General features: G+C 35.2%; 4 protein-coding genes across 9 annotated transcripts; 1 reads left to right on the top strand and 3 right to left on the bottom strand.

Moving 5' to 3' along the window:
* Positions 1–4656: 4656 nt before the first annotated feature.
* Positions 4657–6336, bottom strand: LOC140964362 (putative ribosome biogenesis protein C8F11.04). The gene has a single exon (XM_073424062.1). The coding sequence runs from the start codon at positions 6284–6286 to the stop codon at positions 4937–4939; it is 1350 nt and encodes a 449-aa protein (XP_073280163.1). The 5' UTR covers positions 6287–6336; the 3' UTR covers positions 4657–4936.
* Positions 6337–7325: 989 nt separating this feature from the next.
* On the top strand, positions 7326–8741 carry LOC140964363 (uncharacterized). Its single transcript, XM_073424064.1, has 3 exons — positions 7326–7944; positions 8293–8390; positions 8522–8741. Exons 1-2 carry the CDS (start codon positions 7537–7539, stop codon positions 8377–8379), a joined length of 495 nt encoding a protein of 164 aa, XP_073280165.1. The 5' UTR covers positions 7326–7536; the 3' UTR covers positions 8380–8390; positions 8522–8741.
* A 220-nt stretch (positions 8742–8961) lies between these two features.
* On the bottom strand, positions 8962–11246 carry LOC140964885 (peroxisomal and mitochondrial division factor 2-like). Of its 5 annotated transcripts, none has more exons than XR_012172929.1 (4): positions 10979–11139; positions 9853–10806; positions 9679–9783; positions 8962–9307 (listed from the first exon to the last, which is right to left on the bottom strand). XR_012172929.1 is itself a non-coding variant. In XM_073424857.1 (2 exons), exon 2 carries the CDS (start codon positions 10796–10798, stop codon positions 9911–9913), a length of 888 nt encoding a protein of 295 aa, XP_073280958.1. In that variant the 5' UTR covers positions 10799–10806; positions 11152–11246; the 3' UTR covers positions 9536–9910. The 5 variants fall into 5 exon arrangements, 2 of the variants coding, with proteins under 2 accessions (XP_073280958.1, XP_073280959.1); XR_012172931.1 differs by having other exon boundaries at positions 8964–9223; XR_012172930.1 differs by lacking the exon at positions 8962–9307 and having other exon boundaries at positions 9536–9783.
* Positions 11247–11782: 536 nt separating this feature from the next.
* LOC140964361 (mitogen-activated protein kinase 20-like) lies at positions 11783–18929 on the bottom strand. 2 transcript variants are annotated; one of them, XM_073424060.1, is made up of 10 exons: positions 18415–18929; positions 16553–16961; positions 16125–16252; positions 15983–16042; positions 15275–15424; positions 15009–15164; positions 13642–13853; positions 13465–13566; positions 12637–12806; positions 11783–12564 (listed from the first exon to the last, which is right to left on the bottom strand). In XM_073424060.1, exons 1-10 carry the CDS (start codon positions 18436–18438, stop codon positions 12050–12052), a joined length of 1926 nt encoding a protein of 641 aa, XP_073280161.1. In that variant the 5' UTR covers positions 18439–18929; the 3' UTR covers positions 11783–12049. The 2 variants fall into 2 exon arrangements, with proteins under 2 accessions (XP_073280161.1, XP_073280162.1); XM_073424061.1 differs by having other exon boundaries at positions 11783–12525; positions 18415–18928.
* Between the last annotated feature and the right edge of the window lie 3074 nt (positions 18930–22003).

The raw sequence follows: 22003 nt of genomic DNA, 5'->3' as shown, positions 1-22003 counted from the left end.
AAAATTGTAAAGCTGTTAACTAATCTTGGTGTACAGTAATTTAAGTACAAAAATTGTAAAGCTGTTAACTAATCTTGGTGTACAGTAATTTAAGTACAAAAATTGTAATTAATAAATAGCTTCAAGATCAATAGCATAGAAGAAAGTGTAAATGATATAAAATGGCTATATAAATGAGAAGAAATATTTTCACCCCAAACAATAATCCCGGCTACCTTAACTGGCTGAAAATAGTCATCTTGCATACCTTGTACTGATATGACCAGACCAGGACTTGATGGATACTAAATTTTAAGCAGCTAAAGATGCACAACAAATGAAATCGCGGAAAATCTACGATACCTCAAAAATAAAAATGCACCTTTGAATCAAATAATTGTCAATATGTTACAGTGGCTCATGTGCTTCGCGGACCAATGACTTCATTCCCTAAGACAATAGCGAACGCCATTCACAAATGAGCCTGCCTACTCATATGTAAACGTCGAACAACTCCAATCCCTGAAGTGAGCATTCCAGCAATATCGGGACCTGGAAAAGGAGGTTCACGAAGAAGTATGCAACCTTAGTCACAAAGATTCTGATTATATTGGCATGCATGAAATCAGGACTTAGCAAGACAGAGTAACCAAGGACATAGTGTAGATATTGATCGAGTTGTTTTAACTAGCACGATGCCCACTTCTGTGTGTCTTTCTATATAACATGACATCTACGCAGGTAAACACAGTGTGCATAGCAACCGAAATTTCGAATTAGAAACCAAGATAATTTAAAAAGCATGCAAAATGCCTGTGATACCAGTTAAGCATAGAATCAGATGCAAAAGAAAGAAACTGAAAATGTAGTTCCAAAAGAATACTCTCAAGAACACAGTAATAACATTTGCAAGGTTTCCAATTCATACAGCAGCCAAACAAATATTTTTGATTGATAATTCTCCCAATTTTGTTTTGCTACCATGAGTTTCGTTTCACACCAAATTTCATCCTTGTCCTCTAAAATCAAATACATAATGAGATTCCTATCTAACCCTTCAAGAACAAATATGTACTACGGATAAAATTGAAGGCGGTAGTAAATGATTCTTCTAGGATACATAACTCAATCGATTCCCCATCTATCAAATTAAAATACGAACAGTTAATGTCGAAGAACGACATGTGGTAACCGTTTTTTCCCTGAGACGCTAGCATTGCAAGTTAGTTTGTGATTCTTTAGGACTAATGCTTTAAATCATAAATAAAAGAGCAAAACCAAAGAGGGTGAATTCAAGCAGAATGTTCTGTAAGGCAACCTCTTTAAACTATAGGAAACTACCATGGATGACATAATAGGATGGCACTCGTTAACTTCTGAGCACTAGTGGCGGCTTCAACCACATCTGATGTTAATCGAATATCAAAATCTTTGTCCTAAATTTTGCGATATACGCATATATACTGAACACTCGGACCGTTCTCAACTAGCCAAATAACTGTTTGAGCTTATAAGCAACCCAGAACAAAAGCTAAGAATTAAACAATGGAAAAACATCCTCCAAGGATTGACCAAAAAGAAATTGGCAAGGGCATTTTTTTACAGTTTTGGAGCGACAATTTTAAATCCATCTCACAGTATAGAGACTCTGACAAATATAACCAATTTTCATCAATATGAATGCTATGAACGTGCGAGGAAACAATGTTTCTAATGTCTGGAAATAAGAGAAAAACCAGCTAAACAAGATAAGACATGAAAGGAAGGCCCGGTAAAGAAATCATTTGCTCTGTACCTCAGCAATTAAAAATTGATGTTTTAAGAGACTAACAAGATATCAACGAACCCATCAAGAATACGAACTAAATAACAAACCCAAACAAAAGATCTTGAGAAAAAAAAAAGTTCAACCTAATTTTTACCTTTGGGGATGAAAACCAGTGTTCCAAGACAAAGAGCACAATCTAATGCCATGGCCATTAGCTGATTTTTTTGTAAATAGCAAGCTCCAAAAACTGCTATGGGCCGTTTGTTCGAATTCCACAGAGAGAAAAGAAACTGAGAAAGGTAAGAAATTGGAAGCAGCAGAAGCGTTAAGTAGGAATAGTATTGGTTCCTAAGGTTTTTGTTATCAAGACCGAGTCTTCATATTTTCTTTTCCCCACTACGGCTACAGAGACCCAGTAAACAGTGTTTACACATTTGATACTCGCTCCTATCCGTGATGTAACTGGTGTACGTGTTGTGTCATTTTGTGTATAGGTTTTTCGCACTGCACGAATCACGAGGAAGTAGGCAAGGGTTCAAAATCTGAACAAAGGTAAAGGATAAACTGCAGCAAAATGGGTTTAATTTTTGTCTAAAATAGTGAGCAATGGCATCCCACTATTTTCTTGTTTTGAACTGTCTTTTTCTTTGCACTTTCGACTCTCAAATGTTATTCTCAAATCTGAAAGTCTAATTCTTCAATTTTTTTGCATATATTTTTGTGGTATTCCATTAGTTCATTTTTTAAAATATATGAGTATGTGTGTGTGTGTGTTTTTTTTTTTTAAAGAGTTTGGACTTAATCTCTTGACTCTAATCATGTCTCTAATTAAATTAATTAAAGAAAACTTTATGTTTTATCCTTCTGAGAAGAGTAATGGACATATTCATCAATATCATCATTAATTAAATGGACCAAAACATGCATTGTGCAGCCCCTCAGAAAGAGAGAAGGCTTGTCCATTTATTTCCTTCCTCGTACCACTCCAGCTCTGAATTTTGGACTTGCTTATTTCAGAATCACAATTTTGCAACATTTTAACATCCATGTTGCAATAGTAAATGTCAGATTCCATGCCCTCGTATACCTTTGATTCTGTACTTATAAGATTAAATTCTCAAAAACGGATTGCGATTACACAGGTATCCTGTCCAGTATATTCCTTCTAGTGGGCCTTGATGCTCCTCTTCGGATTTTTACAGAAACCACATCAGATTATCACATGCTGCCTCTGCGAATTCTTGATTTTGCAGAACTTGTAGGGGGTCAGACAAAATACTTGGAATCAAATTTAAGACCTTTGTCCTCTTTTGTAATAATAACCAGACCATTTTATACTAAATCATCGACAGGATTTCAACAGTTTTATATCGACAAGAAGTGATCAGCACATAAGTTTTATAATGGCTTCGACTATAGTTTAATCAAATTCATAATCTTACAGATTTGTCATTATACTACCCTCCATGAGAATATCAAATACAAAAGGTAAAACGCAGAAATCCTCACAGGTTCTCCATCTTGATGGGCTTCCCTGGCTCTTTTGGAACAAGATGAGACGATATTTTTAACTCTAATTGTTGTAGAACTGAAGCACGAAAAAGGATGCTGCAAGAATTCAAGGCTTCGAGAATGTTTTATGTTGACTCGAAGACAAATTCAAAGTCAATTCCTAATATGATTATCTCATGTTACCTCAGCCTAAGAACATCGGTGTTCTTACAAAAGAATCATGATCTTCGAGTGTCAAGCAAACAAATGCAAAAAAACGAAATAGTAAAAGTTCTACTCCAAAGAAAGCAGTAGCAGAATCCTAAGATTTGCATCGAGTTCAACAGCCAAAAGTGAGAAATTGAAGATATATAAAACACTTAAAAAAATGGTAGAAAATTTTCTTCAGCAAGTAAAAAGACATTTCTTTAACAAGGAATACTCCATCAGGGTAAGAACACATACAGGTAATAGTATCGCTGTACCACAGCATTTCGTCCCTTTTCGATTATCCAGTTTTGAGTTTTCATCACAAGAAAGAAGTTTGAAGTCCCAATACATTCATCCTCAGCAAGATCATATTCATTAAAGATGATACGAGGAATCTATAAATGAAATGTGTTTTAAATATAAGAAAGGAAACTTACTCAACCAAGCAAGATCCCCTTTACAAAATGTTCTTCTCACCTGGAATTGCACTGTCACTAGAGAGAATTCATTCTATTTCATTTATTGCCCTCTTATCTTATTTTTCATACAGAAAGAAACGCCTTTGTGGAGAGAGACACCCAGTAAGAACGGCCTTTCTAGAAAATGAGTTGTGCGTTAGGTTTGATTCGAAAGACTGGAATAACATTTTACTAGGGCCAACAAAAACAAGTTACTAAAGACTAATTGTCTGCCCGAAGCTCTTTGGTCTCGCTTGCAAGCATTCTCCACAGAGGATAATTGTATCAATTCTCTTCTAAAACCAAAAATCAAGTCCACAGCTATAGTTACCAGTTCCAACTTCCAACCTGGATTTGAGAACCACTACAACAGAAACCCATTCTTCTGTCAGCCTTAACTTACCCACATTATTGACAACCATTTGATTGTGTGAAACTTAATATGTTAAGAACTCACGTGATAGTTAATTTAGCACTTAATATGAATAACAAGGAAAAGGAAAACATACTAACAGTTTGAACATTTTATCAAGCAATCCACTGCAAGTTCTTCTATACACAAACAACACATTAAATAAAAAGTCATTCTAGATTATGGCGGAGAACTGGAGATTGGAAAATTACTACTTCAATCTGAATTTTATGGCCCAAAACTGTTGCTATTCTCCATGTACAAGTGTTATCGATTATGCAAAAGAATGGAAACATATATATTAGTAAAAGTTAACGAGGACATAAAAATCCAATACATAACCAGCCAAAACCAGAAACTAAATTCAAAACTCAAACTCCCACTGTCTACATTGTATAAAGTTTGGTCTTCATCAGATTAGAAGCTCAAGATGACATGATAGAATAATTCTAATAATAAAACAACACTTCAAGAAAACAAACAAAATATCAGTGCCAACTTTGTTGCAAAAATTTATGACCCAGCATAAACCAAGTTTAAAAGAGACTCCAAATTCTTCAGCAGTAGATCCTTAACCATTCAGCATAAAAGCCAAAGCAAATTCTGCATCTAACTTGATCATTCTGCTGAGGAACCTTTCTTTGGTGTCACATCCTTCACCTTTGCAATCCTTCCATGATGCTCCAAATTTTTCTTTCCCTTCTTTCCACCGGACTTCTCTAAACCTGTTAACCTATCTTCCTTTGACTTCCTACCCTCCACCTTCTCCGCTTTAGCCTTTTTCTTCGCCAGCGTTTTCCCATTCAACTCATCCAAAACTCCTCTCTTCAAAGTATCCCTCTTGTTCCTTTTATTCCCCATATTTTCTCGAATTGTTAAATCATCATCCTCAATAACATTTGTCTCTTCATTACCATCAGCATCACTATCGTTCATCAACATTCCTTCCTTCTGTCCCGCAAATTCATCATTATCCTCATTCCCCACTGGTTCATTCTCTTTCATATCATCTTTATCATCAGCCCTCTCCATAACATCGCCAACCTCCATATATTGAAGCTCATGAATTCTCCCAGTCTTCTTCTTCTTCTTCTTGCCACTATCACCATCCTTGATCCCACTCATTTCCTTAGACTCGGCGGCATTATCACTCAATTTCACTAGCTCGGCTCCCTTCTCACTTTTCGCACCCTCTATTTTTAACTTGACGTCTGGCAAAGCTTGATAAATCGGCAGCGACACAGAGTCGTATAATTTCAGGTGTAGACTCCTCACACCATTCCACTTCTTTGGCACCTTCTCAATAGCCCCCACAATCGCATCAAACACATTATCCACAACTTCATCCTTATCCATCGACACTTTTCCGACCTTCAACACACAACATGTCCCGGTCCTCATGTAAAGTAACGCACTTCCCAAAGCCCTCTCCACTTGAAACTTCAAACTTTTTCGGCTAAAATCCACCGCCAAAGGAAGCTTCTTTTTCTTGAAAAATTCCTTACCTATCAACTTGGGAAGCAAGTGAACAACCCTTCTGTCCACCAAAAATAAGTCGTAGCTATGACAGAGCTTCCTTTTTGCTTCAAAAGGCTTGTAATTAGTCTTCAGTTTGGAAATCTTAAGAACTTTCGAGATGGGAATGTTCTCTGATTTCACAAGTTTCTTAATGTCTTCAGAAAGAGGAGTCGGTGATTGAGCCCTATCGTCTATAATCAAGCAAATCTGCGACGAAAGGTCCAAGAGGGGGTGAGGAAGCGAAATTTTAAACGGTTTGGTACGCGATTTTGACGGAATTTTCTTGAGGGTGAGGTTCAGGTAGACGTAGTCGTCATCGGGAAAAAGCTGCGGCTTTTGGCTGGAAGACTGTTTGGATTTGTACTTCAAAAGAGCGCTAACAGCCCTCTCAATCGTTGCCTTGCTAACTCTAGATGCCTCCCCAGCTGGTTGTTGAGCGGCGGAAGCCATTTTTTTCTAGCAGAGAACGAAGTGAGTGCGGCGGCGTGCAGGGGGTGTGTGTTAAAGAGGAGTTACGGTAGGGGAATGAAATTGATGGGTCTCAAGCATGAAAGCCCAATTCAAATGTACGTGGGCTATCATNGTAAAAAAAAAAAATTTAAAAAAAGACTTAAAATTTATAAGAAACTTATATAAATTTAATAGTGAAAATAATTTGATTGCTTTTATAACTCAAATTCCATGAACTTCAATGAAATCCTACCAATTTTGTAAAGATTTCATTTAGTGAAGTGAAATCACATCAAATCAATCATGTTTTGAAATTTCATTTTGACAAACATTAAAATGATATTTACAATTTCAAATCTCACCAAATTCTACCCAATTCCATGATGTCAAATACATTGTGAATCTACATGTGAAATTATATATATTGGTTACTTTTATTTGAGTGGGATGTTGAAAAGAGACGAGGTAGTTTAATCTGGATGAAAATTTATATAATAAATGACGAAATATTTAGTTAAATTTCGAATATATTTTGCCTTGACAAAATACGTGTGACATTTATGGAATTTAGAAAAATGTTTCATCACCACACCAAATAATACATTTTAAAGCATGACGTGATTCATTTTAAAATTTTGTTTACTTGATTAGGTTCTTATAGGACAATACTCATAATAATCATTCTAATAAGTTAACTAACTACCAGTCAATTATTTGATCGAATTCAAATTTAGTAGCTAAGAAAATAAATATCCAACCTGAAATATTTAAAACGAAATTGAAAGAGCTGTGTCCACCCATTTCAAAAAGGTATAGAAATAAAGCATTGAAAACAACCATTCAATGCTTACAAGTTGCACAAATCCTATTTAATTTATTCTTACCTAATAATGCAAATTTGATTNTTTTGTTACTCGGCTTTGTGACGAGATAACACTCAACTATTGAATGTGACGAAACATATCCAAATTAATGTATGTTCAATAGGTGAGTGACATATGATTGTTGAATACAGAGTTAGACACCGTTGATTTATATGATGAAAGGCAAGTGAGCTTGTTACCTCTCAAGCTCAACGTGCAAGCTTGTCAAATCCTTGGCTTCCCTACTGCAGTGCTCATCCACAATTTCAAACAAATCCCACTCCAAATCTTTAAAGTAACATTAATTACTTCTTGTTGGTATTTACAGCTTTTCTTAAAGCTCGACACATCTTCCAACTCAGTTCAACGAAGAAGCGACCCGAGAATATGGCTGACTTTGAGAAAAATGGAAGTGTGGACCAATGTGAAGAAGCCAGGGCGGAGGAGACGGTTCCGGTCGCGGAATCCGGGTCTCCAAAGGATTCGATCGTGAAGTCTTTGGAGGAGGAATTCAGTGAAGCGGCAAGATCAGTGGTGGACAAGGTGGCAGAGTCTTCTTTTGTTGAAGAAGTTGAGGAGTTGGTTCATGTGTCGGATCCATGGGATGCTCTCAAGAATTTAGGTGGTCACAAAGATGAACAGAATAAGGAGGCGCCGGAGGAGAGCACGTTGCCAGCTTCAGATGAAAACGTTGGAGAATCCCCGGAGAAAACCTCCGACAAAACTCAGGTCGTGGCCTCAAAAGAGCGAGAAACGGATGATCTGCATGAAAATCAAAGAGCCACACACACTCAGGTACGTGTGATGTTGGGTTTCATCGTCAATTTCAGTCGAAATTATATGAATCGAGCTTGATATATATTATTCTTTGTTGACACTTTAAATATGTCTGTTAATGGATGTGTATTAAATGTTAACAGTAGCTTGTGAAATATTTATTTAAAAGAAAATGGCTCCGATTTGATTTGAAAGAGTTGCAAACATATCCAATGATGCCTATTTTGGATATTTGTTTATTTTATCCACCAGGTTGCTTTGTTTGTCTTCCAACGATAAAAAAAATTTTGTCTTAATTAATTTGTTTTTTCACATAATCATTTGAACTATGAATTACTTGGTCTGACTGAAACATGCCTGGAGCAGCCATTTGTTGCCGTAAGTGCTGGATCAAAGGCTTCTTGGGCGAATTGCTGCGGTTTGCTGGACTTTCTGAAACCTTCCGACCAGTGATTTAAGTTTTGGTATGTTTCGGTTTTCGACAAACTCAGATAGATCAGCCCAAACGGGCAGTTGTTCCCTTTGAAATTTACTTGTTCTTATATGAGTGATTTTGATATTATTGAGCTTCATTGTTGGATATGGTTTTCGGCAGGATCCAAAAGAATATGGAGCAACTGTGTGGCGAGAAGCACTATTGAATCAGTAAAAAGTTTATCGGGTTTGTTTTGCGTTTGAATTGTTCATTTGATTGTGAGGGAGCTTTTGTATTTGTTAGGGGTAAGGTTGAGGTTTTTACTTCCTAGTTCTTACTAGTGGAGAAACTAAAGATGAAACTTCTTGTGTACACGTGATTTTTTTTTTAAAATTTTTTTATTTCACGTATTATTGCTTAAAATTACGTTTGGCTGAATTCCCTCTTTATAGAAAACCAAATGTAGGTGTGTCACAGTAAACTCAACCAGGACAAGGACAGCTGGACTTTACTTCTATGTAAACAAAAACAAGAAGAAATTACTTAGAAATCCATTACAATATTTTTTAAATACTAACCTACACGGACAGATTACAAACCATCCATTTTGTAAATATAATCCATGTACGAGATTTATATGCATAGAAAAATCCATTCATCTCTAAAATACACGAAACATATACCAGACCTTTTTGGTCACAAGTTAAAGATAAACTTCAAGTATTATCATGCATCTTATTTAAAAAATATTGGATTTACAAAATAGAAGACCTGGCCATATTCCCCTTCCTACTATTCCAGGTAGCTGGATTTACTATGAAGTGACGACTCTCCCTATTGTGTCCAGATTCGTTTCATGCAGCTTTCGTCATATGGCTTCACCTAGTTGGCAATAATAAGAAGCAATTGTTTTTAACCAAGAGCAGGACAAAGAGCAATGGAAGCGTTCAAGCATTTTCCTGAAAGCTAAAGGGATCAAAAATACATTAATCACCTTTTTGTCCACGGCAGCACATGTGAACTGGGATTTATGAGTTTCAGTTCTAAATCTAGTTTCGTGAACAAGCCCTTTGAGAAAAGAGGGCACGACTGTTACTCTCACTAAAGACAGTGAATCGCAACCTCATATATTCAAGCACAATTCTAAAACACTTAATATCTAAGATTCAATGTACTCATAGCCTCAGAAACTCAAACTGCAAATATATAATTGGTTGAATCAATAAAAGGAATAGAATACAAAATAATAAGCAAATACAAGGGTCTACACAAACTATATGATCATACATCAATCAACGCAAGCTTCAAAATATGCTCGACCAGAGTTAAAAACTTACAAAGTTATTCCAAATAATATTCAATGCGTGCAGTTTTCTGATAGCATATTTCTTCAGCAGTGATCCACAATAAAACCGAACATTCAGCTGAGATCACCAAACTTCCTAATAAAGAAATCAAAGTCACAACCGGGAAGAAAAATACCACTAATCAAAACTAATATTTTCTCTCACGGAAAGAAAAATATTCTTCCAACCACCACCAATATGCAAAGTTACGCCATGCAAGCCATTATTTTCTTGAAATATGTTGAATGTAGCAAGCAACCCCCACAACAACGATGGCGGAAAAGGTTGAGCCTGCCACTAGCAACCAATCTTTTTGACTCGAGTCACCAAAAAATCCATTCTTTCCAACTCGAACTCCACCATCGCGTTCAATACCACCATTCCCAGCATCCACAACTGCTCTTTCCTTCACTTCATACGCAATAATCATCTTCTCTTTCTCATCCAAACAACTCTGCAGAAGACTGATTTCCACTTTCATTTTCTCAACGGTCTTCTCCAGATAATTCTTCAACTTCTCCAAATTCTTGCTACTTCCTACCATTGTCTCCGACTCCTCAACCCTCTTCTTTAAATCACCTATTTCCCTTTCTTTCCCCTCCAACTCATTCCTCATACTACTCTCCACTCCCTCCAAATTCTCAACTTTAGAAACCAGCAAATTTCTTCCCTTCTCGATTGCCTCCAACTTAACATCCTTTTCCTCCTCCCTCTGTTTAATCCCCACCATTTCACTATTCATATCTGACAACTCGGTCGTTGTCTCTTGCAAATCGCTCATGGTGGAAACCAAATCGTGCTGCAACCTAGACACGTCAGCTTCCAACTCTGCAGCTCTAGCAACCACGGCTCCCAAAGCCTTATTTTCTGTTTCCACTTCGTGAACGTGTTTTTCGAACTCGTCATTCTCATTGCTTAAAACCTTGACGGAGTCCTCCAACTCCTCAATCTGCTGCTTATATTCCTTGTTTTGCTCATTGATTTTATCATTTTCTTGTTCAAGATCGCTGACCTTCAGAGTAAGCCCTGAAATTTTAGCAGAATTATCACCAGATATTTCCACTTCACGATGACCAGATAATTCTCCATTGATCATCGTCTCATCAGCCATTTCTTACCCTACAAACGAACAAAACAAAACAAAATGTTGATCGAATTAATAAATAAGAAAATCATTTCTAATTTCGAGTGAAAGGCTAAAAAGAAACTAATTTCCAAAAAAATAATAGTCCCCTACAATTATCAGCACAAAGGGACGAAAGAAGGGAATTCTTTAACTCAGTTTCCATACCTAAAACTACAAGCACAAAGGAACCTGAAAAATCGCCCTAGACCCCAAAGAAAAATCAAAGTGGAACAAAAAGGTTTTTCTTATCATGATTATCAGGTATTGTGGGCTCTAAATCAAATTCCAATTAGATTTTTTGGTTAGAAATAAGATGGAATGTAAAAATTTGGACTCACCGTCGTCCAGGATTGAGCTCAAAAGCTGATGCAATTTAGGGTTGGAATTTTCTTTAAAATATAATCAGAAGAATTATTCGAAGTCGTGTGGAGCCCAAATTTTTATATGGCATTCTGTTAGTGGGCCATCGGTTGAAATTGAATCATGCATCTGACCTAATTGGAATCTTGTACAGTAGACTTATGGATATATGTTAAATGGAACGGAGCAACTTAATCAATATTTTTTACCGTGAAAATAACAGAACATATCGCCCCATTTTTTTCATAACATTACTAACAAAAAATAATATTTTTACAGTAAATTATAATAATGTGATATAAAAGCAACATTTTGCGTAGATCACGTTAGACATCAGTCTCATAAAATTAACTCGTGAGACGTAAAAAAAGTTCTTATATACTAGATTTTATGTTCTCGTCGCATTATCAATCATGTAAATGCACATATTAAACGACAAAAACTAGTATACAATGACTTGCCGCTGTATGGATGAAGAGTTGTTAATTTGTTATCATTTCGATGCGTCGAACTAATTTATAATAGCTGATGATGATGATGATGAACATGAAAACGTAAACTGGGCAAAATATAAATTTTGAGAAAAAGGAATCGCGAGATGTTATAACATAGCATCAAACTGGACAAAATATAAATTTTGAGACGGTATAATTGTTGCTATCTGATTATCTCTAGCAAGTAAAATTTTCCCAACTCCATAACTAAAGAAGAACTGTCTTCTTTTTAAGGAAACTAAGCAGCAAGCACCCAAGTTTTCCCTTTCTGTACACCATGCACAACCAGCAACCACAATGTACACAAAACATCCTCTAAAAACAGTGGAGATGGTTCTCCCTGACAACAAATCCTCAGCCGGCTCAAATGATGATAAGCCTTTCATGAGTACATCCTTGCCATACCATACTGAATCCCACCAACTTTTCTGTGGGTAGCCATATTTGAAGCAGCTGCTGCCGCAGCAGCTACACCAAGCCCGCTGTATTGACCTTTCGACTGTAGCAGATTTGTGTCGATCATGACAGCTCTATCCTCAACATGGTCCACCTTAGTCACCCCTGCTCGAGCAATATAGTATGGATTGCTATCTACGTTTATAGCAATATCGGGAGCTAACTTGGAGGCCATGCTGCAGTTTGGTATTTGTTTGTTGTGTGATGATGGTAGTTCTCTCTGTGTCTTGGCAGCCGATCTTTCTGGCATTCCTGTACCGTTTCTATGGTAATAGTAAGTTAACGGAGGAGGTTGGTTGGGAAGGACTGTACTACTAACTAATTTTCTAGGATCATATGTATCTTTGATGACACTCCCGTTCTCGTAAGGCAAAACTGGACCAGCAACTTTCCCAGTTTTAGCTAAGAGCCGAAAAATTTCACAAGCAGTGGTTAATACTACTGATAAAACAAGAATGACTCAATCAGGACAAAACAATAGGTGAAGTTTTGGTATTTAAAAACCAAAAATACCTTGTGTGATTCTCTGTTGTGGTTGTGTGGTTCTTGATGATCCACTGTGAAGTCCGGTAAGCTCTCTAGAGTTCCAACTACATAACTCTTCACTATTTTGTCTATCTACTGCATTTGCAATGATCGATGGTTCTTTAGGAGGAATTGTATTCGAATGCACAATAGTAGACCTGCATCATCACCAGAATTGATAATGCACAACCGCACAAAAGTCTGGCACATATAAGACCAAACATGACCGCAGATAGACTACAATACAATGGGTACCAGTTAGTTCTATGGAAGTAAAATGAGCTGAATTATAATAAGGTGGGATGATTTTGTCAGGATAAGTCAACTATTAGTTTAGAATATAGAGATATACTCATGCTATGTTGGTGACACTTTGACACACATGAGGGTCTAACTAACTGGTCAGAGAATTGCACCAAGTTCCATGACGTGGGAGAAAACTATACTTATGATCGATTCAGTGGATTCATTCAGTTCAAAAATCCCAAGTCAGGTTATATAATTATCGCCTCCAACATATGGAAAGCACCAGAAAGGACCCTACTACAAAAAAGTAATAAAGGACCATAATAAATATATAAGAAACATATTAAGGACTGTTTATAAATAATTAATTGAGATGAAACTCACTAACTCAAGAATGAGTAAAATCAACAGCAATAACTAAACGCTACCGGTTCAGAAAAATTCTGAGTAGAAGCCTAGAAGGTAACCACTAGTAAATGTACCAGGATATGTGCATGGAGGACACTTTTCAATGATTTTTATATCAGAACAGAAACAAACAGTGCCAAAAAGGCCAAGTTCTGCATATACCTAGGAAGAGAAACATGCTTCCTGTCAAGTGGAATCACCGGTCCACTTTTACCACCATTTTCTTCCAGATGCGCAAATTGCTTTTTAAATTGGTCGACAGCACTACATAAAGGTTAATGTTCCAAGATCAGTAACATCTACAACAAGGAGAGTTGGAAAATAGAGGAGAGTTATCACCTGGGATAGAGAAAATTAGTTCTCTCAATTCCATTAATGTAATCCTTCAGCAGCTGAGGATGGTACTCTAATATCTCACGGAATATTAACTCTCGAACATCCTCCTTTGTCACCCTTCGCCTCTCAAATTCGAATTCCATCTTCGAAATTGGCTGGCAAGACGGTTCTCTCTCAACTTTGGCCAACCCCTGAAAATAAGGATCACCAAGTGCCTGAAAAAGAAAAATAAATAAAAATTTGTAAAAACAAAAATATCAATAAAAGGATATCATACATCAAAAAAGATTATTCGTATCTCAAAACCCTTATAGAAACAATTAGAATCATGGTAGATAGATGAATGGCCAAGAATGAAGGATGGGAGTGATCAAATGAAAGTCCAAGGTAAATTATTTGAATCACCTAACAGATATGACCATCCTTTTGCTTCTGGTTTGACAAGATTTTTCTATTATCATTCCAGATAAGGTCCCCTCACCCCAAAAAAAAATTGCACCAAGTGTGACTTGGAACAACTCCGGATAGGATTTACCAAGCCACTAATTCTCTCATGGGCCATTTCTGAATATAACTTATCATGTCCTCCTCCCTTGTCTGTTCTCACATTTCTTTTCCTTCGTACTTTCTATCCTGTCAATTTCAGCAGGGCAGAAAAAGGTATTCCCCAGAAGTAGATTTATACCAAGGCAGAGAATCAGGTGAGTGACAGAGCCACATGGAGCAACAGCTCATGTAATCACGACAATGAAGCTAGCAACCAAAATTATATCCTATCTCTTCACAATTGTCAAAGGAATGAAACAAGGCCCATCCTTTCTCATAGCTTCATCTACATTTAATGATGTTTTTTGTCTCCAGGAAACCACTCATTAAGGGTAAAAATTAACAGAATTTTTTTTAGCACTCTGTATATTTCTATCTTCTTGTGTTCTATAATTTCTTAATTTGAAGAAAAACAGTAGCAATTAGTGTTTTTTGAGACATTAAAACATTTTACTTTTCAAAATATATGAATTTAGACAGCAGATCACTGACTGTATGATATTCTGGTTGGATAGTCAATTCAAGTGTTACTTGGGTAATTATCAAAGTTTTACGAAATTTAAATTTTTCGGTCACTGAAATTTCATGGTTTCAAAAGCATAACATATAAAAGAGAACGAGTGGTCAAGCATTTAGAAGTATCCTAGATAATTGAAGATTATATAGAAAATTACAACGTAAATTATATTTCTTCTTAAGTCTTAACTGGATTAATGGGAAGTGTTCTAGAACAGGTGTACTTTTGTTTTGGGGGTAAACAACCAGGGCTCCTGAATTTCAAAGGAATTAAAAAGGAAAAAATAGTTCTTAAGGCCATAACAAACCTCTTCAGCAGTTGGACGGTCCTTGGGATCAAAAGCAAGCAACCTCTCCAAGAGTCGAATGGCCAAAGGATCAGCATTTGCAAATTTCTGCGCAAAGGGAACAGGTTGCTTCTTCCTCATGCTTGTAAGATATCTCCTAGCTTTTTCATTACGCACCTTAAACAGGAAACAAGATTTTAAAACAATGAACAGATTGGATAATCAAAGCTTTAGTCAAACACTTGTAATATTAAAGACACTACTGAACAAGTTTCACTGTTGCATACTCGAGAAATGGTATCCATTGAAGGTGTGCCGAGAAGATCAGTTATCAGATCCAGTTGGTGAACAACATTCTTCCCAGGAAAAAGTGGCCTCCCAGTCAAAACTTCAGCAAAAATGCAGCCGATACTCCATATGTCAATAGCCGGAGTATACTGAACAAAAAGATACAAACAGAAACCTTGATATATCAGCACTTATTAATGTGGAAATGTAAATGCTATAAAGCATCAATAAATAACAAGCCTATAAATGTACAGCTGCATGTCTGAGAACTAACTACTGGATGAGGGTGTGGAACTAATATTAGAATTTTAAAAAACAACCAACCACTTAAATTCATACTTACAATTCAGTTGTTCCCATCTATCTGACAACTGTAAGTCTACTGCACATTTGTACTCATACATAAGACCCTCAATTTTAAACTATATGATGCTATGAAAAGGTTCACAACTTGGCAAATAGTTATCAACACATCAACTTAAATCCCATTTCAGGAATCAACATGTTTTTATGGACTACCAAAATGATCTTTAAACAACCTCGAAAGGAAACTGCAAATTTAACAAAATCAGAGAAAACTGAAATACACTGACATGGAAATGCGAGAATCATACACTTGATGAAAAATAAGTCAAATCCCGAAAGTATGCAGAGACATTTGACTAAAAAATAACAACTGGGTAGCAGGGAAAAGTGTAGAACTATACCTTTGAGAAAAATGAGCCACACAATTCAGGAGCCCTATACCATCTTGTAGCAACGTAATCCTGTTTTTGATGCCATCAAACTTTTGAAAAATAGAAGCAAGCAAACAGAAATGAGGGTAAGTAAAGACTTTTATTTACATACCGTCCAAAATATCGTTGTAGGTGTGTCACTAAAGGCAACTCTTGCCAGTCCAAAATCGCATATCTTGAGTTTACAATTTGCATTTGCCAGAATATTTTTCGGTTTTAAATCTCGATGATAAACATTAGCTGCAGGGAAAAACCTTGAACATCAAGAATCTTCACAATCTAGCAATGCACAAATAGTGGCCTTAATCATAGATTGTATAACAAGACTGCCGAACAGTACCAAAATCAGTCTACACATATTGGCATCATCTCTCTGTAGAAAATCAAATTTTATGCACATTTACACTGGTCATGGTAGAAGCTCGAGATTATACAGAACTGGCGGATGACCACTGACATGAAATCAGTCATATCTTGCAATCTCCCATTATTTTCAACGAGAGAATACATAGAAAAATGAAAAAAAGCAGAAGGAATCACCTGTATGGATGTATTTAAGGGCACGAAGCAATTGGTAAAGGAAAAACTGATAATGTTCCCGTGTCAAATCATCATTAGCCTTGATGACTTGATGTAGATCAGATTCCATTAGCTCAAAAACAACATATATATCTTTGAATTCTCTTCTGGAAGGTGGAAGCATAATGTGTTTAATATCAACAATGTCGGGGTGTCGCAGAAGCCTGAGAAGCTTTATCTCTCGAAGAATCCGTGCAGCATCCGAAATGTGTTCAAAAATGTCACGTATTTTCTTTATTGCCACTTTTTCACCAGTATGAGTATCGATTGCTGAGCAAACAACACCATAGCTTCCTCTCCCTATGACCTCCTGAATTTTATATCTGCTTGCATCACCATATTCCGAGAAGAAATCCATTTCTGTCGAACTCTGTTGCATAGAAGAAGAAATTTTTTAGTTTTTTATTATTAAATCAACAGTTTATGTTGAACATCAAAGAACAAGTACGAAAAAATGTGCCTTTATATGCAATGCAAATAACATATGCAGTACATATGCAGAGCAACGCACCACAAAAGCACATATAAGCTGAAAAGTAACAGAAGGTTTTCCAAAAAAAATGGTCAGGAATCACAGAGAACACTTCCAATATTAGTAAAAGTTAATGATCAATCCCTTATCTCTGAAACTTCAAAAATAATATGTCAGTGGCTTGTGTGCCATGGAATCCCACAGATAGATTGGCTATAAAAAAAAGTCAATTCCTAAACTTACTAGTAGAAATGCACACAAGAGTAGTAAACAGCTAACTACAACAGCACGTCAACTAATATGATTCTATGAAAGGAATAAAAAACACGTGTGAATTGCCCCAGTCAAAATTTTAAGTCAAAAAAGAGCATTTAGAAGTTTCCAATTTACAGCGAACCTGGCTAAAAATCAGATCAATAAAAGTTTGATAATTCAGGCGGATCCAAAAGCATCTCTTTCCAGATGTTCAATAGGCATTACACAAAAAAAAATATTTCTTATGGAAAAAATTAGAGATAAAAATTATCGTTTCTCTCCCCTTTGAAGGTTAAAACAAACGTAAGACCAACATATACAGCTGAAATAATTAAGCCCTCCCACAGGAAACAGCTATAAATGAGATTTATGAGATGAAACTAATATACTCAAATAGTTAATAACATAACATGCAGCATGAAACTCAAGATTTTTCTACCTCGGTGAACACTACAGATTTCAACCAGGAGAAAAAAGCAACCATACGAATTAAATAGCTCGGATCCAAAGAAGAAATAGAAGAAAAAATACGACGAGTGAAATTTAACCACCCACTTTATGCCAAAAAAATTTAAGTATTTACGATGAAAATGGGAAGTACATAAAAAATACCAGAAGATGTAAATAGGAAAACAATCAACGCATTCACTTATTTATTTTATTGAGAATTTCCAATGCAAAACATTCACTTGAAAAATAGTTAAAATATCTATATAACAACAAATCATATCCATCACTTCGCCATCATCAGCCTAACCTGTTATGTATTAACTTAACAAACCAATCATCCAGCCAACATATACCATACTACACGGAACCCTTTCACCCGATTCACTTTGAACATCACGCCGTGAATAGCTCAACTATAGCTACGCAGCAATATGTAAACTTTCCAGTAATTAAACTCAATTTTGTAATTTAACAGAATAATAAAATGGAAACCATTTAAATAAACAAGAACAGCCAAATCTCAAATTGACGAACGGGCACAAAATTTCATGCACACGAAACACGAACCCAAAACACAAAATGAATTTCTTTTAGATTCGCAATTTTTATCGAAGTCGAATATAAAAACTCTGGATAACACGCTCACTTTCTTTCGGTGTTCCGGCTGCATTGTGAAAGAATTTCAAAACCCACAAAAGATATTATCGGTCACCCTTTTCAACAACGAAATCCAGAAGAAAACCCAATTGCATTCCCCAGAAGATCTCAAAGAAAACTCAGCCGCATTTCCCCCACCGACCGCGGCTCCGAATGTCAAACGAAAAGTCCCACCTCGTACGCTTCGAATTATCGGTAGAGCCAAAAAGGAACCGATCCTTCATACAACACAATCCCGCTCCTCCTTTCTCACCCACAATCATAGAACAACAATACCGACCATCAAAAACACCCCAACAGATTAATATGAAGAAGATAACCCATACAAAGAGTCCGAAAGCCTCGCTCGCGGATTTATGGATCTGAAGGCAGAATAGATTTCTGGTGGTGGGGTGCGGGGTAGATGAAGGGCGGTGTTGTTGAGATCTGTGACCGACAGGAGATAGAGAGAGGGAGAGGTTTTGAAAAGACAGCCAGGTGCGGTGCAACTCATTGAATTAAAATTCACTGGCTTGTACGTTTCGATTTATACGCTGTACGTTGTTTGTACGTTCACGCCCAGCTCAAACTTTAACTAAATCATACAAATAAAAAAAATTCTGAAAATAACAAAAATATTAAACATTATGTTACACTTTGATCCAAAAATCATGGTAGATCATAGTTAGATCAAGTGAAAATAATTATCGTATGATATATATATATATATACACACACGCATATATATACACTAAACTGAGTGTTATGACTCACGAGAAGCTCAAATAATCTTTTCGTATACACCCTCGATAAGCTCAAATCTTCTTCTCATATTTCAAACGATTTTATGACATGAATTAAGTTTTACGAAAATACATTATCTATGTAGACAAGTAATGTTTTTCATATAATTTATTCATAACTATAATATTTAATCCGTTTTAAAAATTCAAAAATTTTCATATTATCTATACAAATTACATATTTAATAAAATATCATTATCGTTATCTAAATAATAATTTTAAACTATAAAAAAAATTTATGAATCAACTTAATAATGATCGTCATTGTGAACCAATGATTTAATATGATAGTACATAGGAAGGGATCAAAATTGAAATACAATCTTTCATTTTATTGTCTAAATGGAGGATAATAATTCGAGCACCTTTCTTCCAAAAGCTGAGAATGACGTATTCTTCGCTCAACTTCTTAGAAAGGGACCTCGCCAGCCTATCAACATTTTATTGCTATTAATTAATGAATTAAATCACCTCACAAGTAAAACAAAGTGGAAATCATTTTTAAAAAAAAAATTATGGAGAATCTTTGTTTTATCGAAAAGAAAAATAAAAAATCTGAGTAATAATTTTGATCTCGTTTTGCTCTTATATTCGAAGTAATGGATCAGCCTCTTCTTTAAATTTATTATCCAAATTTGTTGGGAAATAATTTATATGATCTCGATGGCTCAACTTCCGGTCACATATTTGCAAATTAATAATAATTTCACCAAGAATGTAAAATCGTGCGTCGGTACACGTACCTTTCTTGCTTATTTCTTGGGTGTTGGCGATATAATATTAGGTTTTTTGTGATATATTTTTATCCGTGAGACGAATAATAAGTAATACTTTTAACATAAAAAACAATATTTTTTCACGAATGACTCAAATAAGAGATCCGTCTCACAAAAGTTTTTGTGTATAATATATAGTTATTATTATTATCAATAAGATGAAATGCGTCAGATCAAAGAGGTTGCACGATATTATTTAGTTGATTTGGGGTAGATAAACGTTGTAATTAGTTTTATTAAGACAGTGATATGTTAATACATTTTGCATCTGTGATATGTGATTTTCTGGATATTAAAACCCTTTTTGACGCATTCCCTTGTCATTAATTTATTTTATTTTTTAAATCACAACCAATCTTACATGTATCTAAATACAGTCGTGTTGATTGTTTAATATTATTTGATCAAATTAAAAATAATAATAATATATGCAACGCATGTGTATCTTTTACTAATACCAAATATGAAACCGACCAATGGATCACGAGTGATTCCATTTTTCCTTCTTAGTTATTACATCAATATTAACATCACTCAATCATTATCTTGGATTTTTTTGCTTAGTTAGAAAATTATATTTGATACTTAGATATATCTTTAAAATGAACTTTTGATTTTTGTCATCTGGTGTATACTAATATGAACTTTGACTATTTTTTTAAAGTATTGTATTTTTTTTAATAAAAGTTACATATACCATATAATAATTATTTTCGTCATTACCAAGATGACCTCTCCAAACCTAAAATTCTGGTTCCGTTCCTAAAAATATATGTTCTCATTACCAAGATGACCTTTCCAAACATAAAATTCTAAGGCAAAAACTTTTGTGAGACGGTCTCATGTGTCGTATTTGTGAGACGGATCTCTTATTTGGGTTATCACTTAAAAATTAATACCTTTTATGCTATTATTTTTTATTATGAATATGAATAGGGTTGACCTGTCTCACATATTAGGATCCGTGAGACGATATCACATGAGACCCACTCAAATTCTAATTATGTTACTAAAAATATGTTGTGGTTTTCATCTTTACGGGGAAAAAAATACTAACCAATGTTGCCCCCTATAAAAAAATACTAACCAATGTTGCCCCCTATAATTTATCAGTAAAATCGAGCGTAAATTTTTTTTATCCATAAATAGAACACTAGAATAAACAGTGTATCATATTACAAAAAGGTCATAGTCTCAATGGTCTCCACCAAAGTTTAAATGCAAACAAAATAAAAATAAAATATTGAATAAATATACAAATACAAGGACGGTCAAAACTATTTCGTGAGAAGAATACTTATAATTTAAAGAAAATAATTTTTTTTTGCGAGTGAGATTTGTTACAAATGATTCTCAAATCACATATTTTGTTATAAACTTAAAACACATTGATCACTAGATGGCTATAAGCATGTAAAAAAGATTATTGACTCATTAAATGAAACCCGAATATATCTATATGTACATATGAATTAAAGAGCACAAGTGTGTGTTATCTTCAAATAGATAGTTCGATTTGGTGAAATAGATAATCGTTTGGTCGATGATTAAAAATTCAATTTTTTTATCTATATTTTCTCAAATGAGCTTATCATAATTTGTCAAACGTGATTCACAAACTATCATGTTCGCCTGAATTTATCTAATACACATCTCAAAGACAAATTTGTGTGAGACAGTCTCACAGATCGTATTTTGTGAGAAATATCTCTTATTTGGATCATTAATAAAAAAAATACTTTTTATGCTAAGAGTATTATTTTTTATTGTGAATATCGGTATGATTGACCTGTCTAACAATAAAAATTCGTGAGATTGACATTATCCACGTCAAAACATTACAATTGCGGGTTCCATGTCACCCAAAAAAAGAGCACGGGTTTTAAAATTGGAGGAGTAAGTTTTGCTTCGGATCTGCCATAAATAAAAAGATCTGATTCACTAAGCAATAATAATGAGAAGAAAAACATTAAATTATGGACTCTGAAGTTAATCATATATCCTTTCCCACCAATCATT

This window comes from Primulina huaijiensis, chromosome 18 (genome assembly GCF_012295235.1).
Source record: "Primulina huaijiensis isolate GDHJ02 chromosome 18, ASM1229523v2, whole genome shotgun sequence".
In the NCBI taxonomy this organism is placed as follows: domain Eukaryota; kingdom Viridiplantae; phylum Streptophyta; class Magnoliopsida; order Lamiales; family Gesneriaceae; genus Primulina; species Primulina huaijiensis.
The sequence above is the reverse complement of the archived record's forward strand: the minus strand, read 5'-3'. Positions and strand labels throughout refer to the sequence as shown.

What these genes read in the sequence shown, in the direction of transcription:
- LOC140964362 (XM_073424062.1), bottom strand. Translation starts at nt 6,286, where the DNA reads ATGGCTTCCGCCGCTCAACAACCAGCTGGGGAGGCATCTAGAGTTAGC.
- LOC140964363 (XM_073424064.1), top strand. Translation starts at nt 7,537, where the DNA reads ATGGCTGACTTTGAGAAAAATGGAAGTGTGGACCAATGTGAAGAAGCC. An exon ending in AAAGAGCCACACACACTCAG is followed by an intron (nt 7,945 to 8,292) that starts GTACGTGTGATG and finishes TGCCTGGAGCAG; the next exon opens with CCATTTGTTGCCGTAAGTGC.
- LOC140964885 (XM_073424857.1), bottom strand. Translation starts at nt 10,798, where the DNA reads ATGGCTGATGAGACGATGATCAATGGAGAATTATCTGGTCATCGTGAA.
- LOC140964361 (XM_073424060.1), bottom strand. Translation starts at nt 18,438, where the DNA reads ATGCAGCCGGAACACCGAAAGAAA. An exon ending in ACCGTCCAACTGCTGAAGAG is followed by an intron (nt 13,854 to 15,008) that starts GTTTGTTATGGC and finishes TTTCTTTTTCAG; the next exon opens with GCACTTGGTGATCCTTATTT. An exon ending in ACAACAGAGAATCACACAAG is followed by an intron (nt 12,565 to 12,636) that starts GTATTTTTGGTT and finishes TTGTTTTATCAG; the next exon opens with TAGTATTAACCACTGCTTGT.